The 7,227-nt window shown below is 35.5% G+C and overlaps 1 protein-coding gene and 1 long non-coding RNA gene across 5 annotated transcripts in view; both read left to right on the plus strand.

Moving 5' to 3' along the window:
- Positions 1-1,751, plus strand: part of rinl (Ras and Rab interactor-like) — a 31,241-nt gene extending 29,490 nt beyond the window's left edge. For 3 of the 4 annotated variants that reach the window (XM_073924373.1, XM_073924374.1, XM_073924376.1), the window contains one exon: positions 1-495. This exon is cut by the window's left edge and continues 283 nt beyond it. In XM_073924373.1, the coding sequence (XP_073780474.1) occupies positions 1-160 (160 nt within the window). In that variant the 3' untranslated portion in view covers positions 161-495. Of the gene's footprint in view, positions 496-730 lie in introns of those variants that run through there. The other variant, XM_073924375.1, reaches the window with a different exon arrangement.
- Positions 1,752-3,037: 1,286 nt separating this feature from the next.
- LOC141378015 (uncharacterized) lies at positions 3,038-5,548 on the plus strand. Its single transcript, XR_012391280.1, has 2 exons — positions 3,038-4,308; positions 4,407-5,548. It is a non-coding gene; the product is annotated as an uncharacterized lncRNA (long non-coding RNA).
- Positions 5,549-7,227: the final 1,679 nt, after the last annotated feature.

A 7,227-nucleotide genomic window follows, 5' to 3' on the forward strand; every position in this document is an offset into this window, starting at 1 on the left:
ATCACTGCAGGGTTTGGATGAAGAGTTGCAGGTTTTAAAGGAAGAAGAGGAGGGAAGTGCAGATAGAGAACAAGTGCAGTTACCAGAGACCATTATCACCAGCCCTCAAATAGATGAAAAAGATAGAGCTGTCAGGGTAAGCTGGAATGAAAGGAGCTGAAAATGACTTATTGCTAAAGGAATGGTATCAACGAACTGAACTTTTGAGTTGTTAGTAATCACTGAGAATGGAAATACAGGTATGAAATACCTTTTCAAAAGGTACACATTTGTACCCAAAGGTTCCAGATTGTGACCTACAAATATCAAGAGATACTATGGAGTCAGTCTAGGGCCATATAAACTTACAAGATAGAAGAAAGCTTTGCAAACAAAATAAAGTATTGAGCAAAAAAATGTAAAAAAAAATAACGCAAATCTCAAAAAAAAAATCTCAAAGGGAAAGGAATTTTCCAAACAAAAATAAAGAACTGCAAATAAAAATCAAGTAGTGCTAAAAAATAAATATTTGCAATCTTTAAAAAAATATTCATATATATATATTTATTTATTTATTTTTTTAGTATTGCCTTTAAAAACCTCTCAAGTCAATAGGCATGGGACGACAACCGTTTTCAAGGTAAACTGCGGCTTGAAAAAGTCAGGGTTTTAATACTGCCAAAATTTTGTGAAATACCATTCCTAACGCATGTGTAAGAATTTTTTTTACATTTTTTATTTGGTTTTTTAGGACAACAGTATCTTCAGCTGAAAAGATATCCAAAGATGCTGTTTTAAATTGTAAAAATCTGTTTTTGGCATAAATGAAGACAGCAAAAGTCAGTGATTCATTTCATTTATTTATCCTGTCATGTTTACTGCTCCAAAATATTATAAATGTTTCTTAAAATTAAATATATTGTGTTTAGAAGGGAAAAAAGTTTTAGTTTTTTTTACCCAGACATTTAAAAATATATATTTTAGATCAGTAATCACAATACCGCTAAACCGTGATATTTTTATACAAAAAATATTTTTATCCAAGGTTATCATACCCTCAGAATCATATACCAGCCTTTGTCAATCAATCAGTCAACTTTTATTTAAATAGCACTTTACTACAACCAAGGTATACCTAAGTGCTTTACACAAGTAAAAGCAAATTATACCACACAAAAAAAGGAGACAAGAAATATCAATAAAATCTAACAAACATCAAAACCTAACGAAGTTTCAGTGCTATGCATTAAAAACCAATTTAAACAAGTGGGTTTTAAGCTTGGCTTTAAAAAGTGGCAGGTCAGTGATTGTCAAGCTCAGTTAGAAGGGTATTCCAGAGTTTAGGACCTGCCACTGCAAAAGAGCGGTCATCCCACTGCTTGTATCTTGCCCAAGGGACTTCAAGTAGAAGTTGGTCAGCAGATCGCACAGCTCTGCTGGGTTTGTAAATGTGCAAAATTTCACATAAATAAGTAGGAGCAAGGCCATTGACAGCATTAAAAACAAAAATCAAAAGTTTAAAATCAAGTCTGAACTTAACAGGGAGCCAGTCAGGGCCGGAGTGGGACTCCTTTTCAGCCCTGGAGTTTCAAGCCACAGACCGGCCCACCTCAGTTCACGACTGACTATTAAAATAAGTTAATTCCAATTCAGTTTCTAATTACACTATCAAGTCGTTTTTTGAGAAAAAAGCTGCTTTAGAACTTGAAATGTTCAACAACCCTAACAGTATTATATGTCTTAACAATAAAAATGAAAAAAAAAAAAAAAAATCAGACGAGGATCAAACCCCAGACGACGGCGTTGTAATCTAACGTGCTAACCACTGGACCACAACAGCTGTATATTAAGAGGTGACTCATCTAAATTATCATCAATTATTATAATAATCATCATCAACCTGCAGGCTGGTTATATATGAAAAGAGCAGAGCTGCGGTAAAATAATGAATAAGAAGATTGTGGTCAAGTAAATAAATAAATTAATTTAAAAAGTTTGACTGCTGAGAGCAACAGATTCTGGAGCTAGGGACACCGGCCCTCGCGGCCAAAAAACGGACCGGCCCACCGGGAATTCTCCCGGTCCTCCCGATTAGCCAATCCGGGCCTGGGGCCAATGGAGGGAATTGAGAATTGGTGCAATGTGTTCACTTTTCCAACTGTTAGTTAACATGCGAGCAGCAGCATTTCACACAAGCTGCAAACGATGAAGACATGGCTGGTTAACTCCAACATGAAGTGCATTACAGTAGTCCAAACGTAAACTAACAAAAGCATGGATAGCTTTCTTTCTCAAGATTGCTCAGGAAGGGCTTGACTTTAGAGAGAAGGCGAAGCTGAAAAATGCTTGCTTTAATCACAGAATCAATCTGTTTATCAAATTTTAGACTACTGTCTAGTCTCACACCCAAGTTTTGACCACCTGGCTGAAGCGAGGAAACTCAGCCAGATGCACTGGAGATGAAATGGTGGACCTCTTAAAATTTTCCAAACAGAATACACTCAGTTGTGTTTTCATTAAGGCAGAGAACATTTTGTGACAGCCATATCTTAATATCATTTAAACATTTCCTGAATGTCAACTGACCCTTCACTTAGCCCTGCGCTCCTTAGTTTCTGGTGCTATACGCCTGTCAAGCTTTCATGCCTGGCACGTCTATTACAATATGTATGCGCTGGTGTCAGACATTCCCAGGGATATTAATAGTCATTTTTGGTGAACAGGTGAGATTTCTGAGAAAGCCAAACAAAAAGGACAGCAGTACGCGTTACAGGGGTATATTCAAGACGAAAATAGGCAACCGATTAGAAAATAACCTGATCAAAATTGAAGCTAGCCGCCCCATGCAATTGACTTGAGAGGTTTTGTAAAAGCAATACCAGAAAAAAAATGTAGTAAATATATGTGTATTTAAAAAAATTGCTAATATATATATATATATATATATATATATATATATATATATATATATATATATATATATATATATATATATATATATATATATATATATATATATATATATTTTTTTTTTTTTTTTTTTTTTTTTTTTTTTGCACTGCTTGATTTTTATTTGCAGTTCATTTTTGTTTGGAAATTTATTTTCATTTTTTTGTTTTATTTTTTGCTCATTACTTAATTTTGTTTTTAAAATCTTCTTTTATGTTGCAAATATATATCAGCCCAGACTGTATCAATATAGACCCTTTTGCATAGTTACTGCTTCAGTGATAGGTTTTGTTTTGGAGACTAAATGAATGAATGGTAACAATTCTTGCTATTACTTTTCTAAATGATCAAATGCACACAGATTTTTTATGTTGGGTGGTAAAACAGGTGACAAAATGCCCTTGAATTTCTTTGAATGACAGTAATTCTGTACTTCAGTTTAAGTATGCCAATGAGGTATTTGCACACAGACTTTAAATTTCAGTCAGCCAGCCTCAGAGCCTCCGGTTAATTGTCATCCCATACAGAATCACCACAAATAAGATCTGATTTCTTTAACAGTAAAACAGCGATCTTCACTGCCTGGCTGAGATATGATATGAAGTGTGTATCAGACCAAACAAGAAGCACTGCATTAAATTATGTTTCCGCCCCATGTCTATAAAATCTAGAAATAAATTTTAAAGTTATTTTCAATAGAATTGCAGCAGCTTATGACACCTTTTGTCTCTTTTTACACATTAACTACCAAATGGATGCGTAAGTCTATTTAACTGATTATAATTAAATTACATTACAGCATCGATGCTGTAAAATGAACCTTATGAAATTTTAAATAGACACATTAAGCCTTCACCGGAAGTTCATCATTGGCTGAAAAACATTAGCTGTCCATATCCATGCCTAATATCCGATGGCCAGAAAGTGTTTCATTTTTATAAATAGTATAAAATTTTGATATTTGTGACGCAGCAAGTTTAGAGAATGCTGTGTACACTATGATTTTATATAAAATTCACTTTAATGTGTGATAGGCCCTAAACAAATATTTTTTTTCAATTCAAATGAGTAGCGGCTTTGACCCGGAAACAGTATTCCATACATCATGAATCAACAAGTGGATAGCCTATTCTCAACCCAACAAATTTAAGTCCAACTAGAACAAACAGACACTGAAAAGGTAAGCATGCTCATGTGACAAAACCTTAAGTGTCGTTGGTTGACTGTATGTCCATGTACATGATTAGAGACTTGGTGGAATCTGTTTTGATATTTGGCTACATGAAACAATTTAGTGCACCTTAGCAATCGCATTTACAATATGATCCCATTGTATAACATTAGTTAACTGCATTAGTTACTTATATACTTATAAAAAATGTATATTTGTTAATAATATTTATTAAAGCATTTATTAATCTCATTAACTACAACATTAAAATCAAAATAGTGCTTTCAAATAACATATTTTGCCAAAGCATATCGCTTAGTGCACCTTTTGAATAAATGCTATTATAAATTGCTTTGCTGTTTAATGCCAGTTAAGGGAATAATTCACCCATAATTCACCTCATCATTTATTATCAGTCATGTGGTTTTAGACAAAAGAAGACATTTTGAAGATCTTTAATAATAATGAATAATAATCTTTGTAATGTGGAAGATCAGTTTTGTACAATGCTGTAATATATGCCAAAGTCTTCGAAAAAGAGTCTGGCAACAACAATCAGTTACCTGATGAAAATCTCAGAAGACAATGCGTATTTTGTTCATCTTGATGAACTTAAATTCCGCTGTTGGATGAATTGTGTTGATGTCCATTCTTTCGCTTAATTTGGAGACTTGTTACATTTAACTGTGACCGCTAGGGGGGACTGTTGTACTTTTTTCCCCCTCCATAGTAATTCAAGCGTGTCATTTTAAAATACTGTAGTTTTGTGCTAGGGCAGGGGTGTCCTAACTTGCTCCTGGAGGGCCGGTGTCCTGCAGATTTTAGCCCCAACTTGCCTCAACACACCTGCCAGGATGTTATTAGAAAGCCTAGTAGGAGCTTGATTAGCTAGTCCAGCTGTGTCTAATTGGTGTTGGAACTAAACTTTGAAGGACACCGGCTCTCCAGGACCGAGTTTGGACACCCCTGCGTTAGGGTTTATTTGTATTTGTGGTATTTATTAGGTCTATTACGTCAAATTGCTTCTTTATATTTACAAACTCTATTCATTTTACTGTGTTGCACTGCATTGGGAATGCTGCACCCAAACATACATAAATTGCCTGTATCAAAAAATACATAAACAAAGCACCATTATACATTCAGAGCTGTCATTCAGTCTAAATTTAAATGTTACAATCTATTAAAAGTTATCATATTATAATATGTTAATGGTGTTCTCTCCATTAAAGGATAAGGAAAAGGCTAAACATAGCAACAAAGATGAACTGGCTTTCAACTGCACACTTTCAGACTGTGTGTTGCTGATCTGTGATGTTTGATTGACAGCGTTGTAAGGAGTGTTGCAGTTATTTGGGGATAAATAGAAATGTGCCGGTGGCAAAATGCACCCTAACACTTTTAATGCGATTATTCTCTACATTAAACCAACGGAGGGATCATTAGCAAGCTGCCTGGATTTTTTCCTTTTGTGTCACACACACTTTGCACTTGTCTTCAGTCACAGACCCAAACGCATGTGTCATTTCAGCAGCTTGCTCACAACAATTTTGCTGAGATTGTGCCGTGAACAGTGACGCATGATTCTAAAGTGTACTGCTTGATTATGCATCATTGTAAAGTTCAATGTTATAAGGCTATTGTAGTCATACCAATCATATTTATTTAAATAGAGGTCAACAAATACAGTATAAGGTATTATTTTGTTAGTCGCATGGGCGTGGTATAGTGGGGGGAAAAGTGGACCAGACTACCCAGAGCCCCGTCTAGGGAGAGGGCCCTTTGAAATCCCCCCAATTTTTTATTATTATAATTTTTTTTGTAGCCTACTTCGAATTAATTGGCCCCTCTAATTAATGTCATTATATATTTCCAAATATATTGATAACCCCCCCCCCCCCCCCCCCCCCCTCGAAATGGTTTAGTCCGCCCATACACGGCAGCCGGCGGCACACAAATAACGCAGTGAGTCTAGAGCTTGATCATGCTGCGCAAAAAGCCCAAATCGGGATTTCAAAAAAAGAAAGAGAGAAAGGAAAAAGAAAGGAGGCAGAATGAGGGGAAGCAGCTGATGACTGCTTTCTTTTCAAAAGGTGAACTGAGTTTGCTAGTTATGAAACTACATCTAATTAAAGTTAACATAGTCAACTCCAGACAGCTGATGCTAATGCAGGGCTCGAAATTGTGACAGAGAATGAATTTTTATTTCCAATAATTTTTTTCAGCTGTTTATGGTCAAATTATTGCAATTATCGATCCATGTGTAAATGTAAAAGAAGTAAGTAATACTAATATAAGAAATTATATACTTGATTTATCCCTTTTAATTGGATAAAGGTTGAAATGCCATTATATTAGATATTTTGTGTCTCTATACGTCTGCAAGATGTCTGTTAAAGATCTCTTGATCTGGAAAGCACCTGCTGTATACAAACGTCTGGCAGACGTCTGTATGATGTCAGTTTTACACACATTCTGAATCGCAAACATCTTAAAGATGTCTAATAGAAGTCTATTTCACATCTGATTGGAAACGTCTTGTAGATGTCTTGCAGATGTGAATGCAGACGTCAAATAGACATCTCCGAGATGTACGTGTGCTAATCAAAATCGGCTAAGAATCAAGATCGGCGCATAACTAAAAAGAAAATGGGTGCTCCTAAATTTTTTGGGACGCTCCTAACTTTTTGAAGTTGGGAGCACCAGTGCTACCAAGTAAAAAAGTTAATTTCGAGCCCTGTAATGTATGTATGCTAATGTTAAATCTTTAGCTTAGTTTGTCAACCAGGCTGCTTGTTGCTGTAAGTAAATTATGGGCCAGGCCAGCTAACGTCAGGTTGCCAACATTAACCAGTTTCAGAAACAACCAGTGGTTCCGACACACCAGCAGTAGCAGCACTCAATGGTGGTGAATGAAAGAACCAGTCATTATTATAATCTGATTTGATTATAGATTAAAACACTATTTGTGCATGTTTATATTCAAATAATTAAAAAAAAAAATGTGTAGGGGGCCCACTGACATTGAGAGGGTACAGGGCCCAGAATTTGGTGCTACGCCCCTGGTTAGTCGGATTTGTGGTTGCAAAATTCTGAAACCAAATTTGGTATTACTTTATTTTGATGGC

This window comes from Danio rerio, chromosome 15, assembly GCF_049306965.1.
Source record: "Danio rerio strain Tuebingen ecotype United States chromosome 15, GRCz12tu, whole genome shotgun sequence".
NCBI classification, from domain to species: domain Eukaryota; kingdom Metazoa; phylum Chordata; class Actinopteri; order Cypriniformes; family Danionidae; genus Danio; species Danio rerio.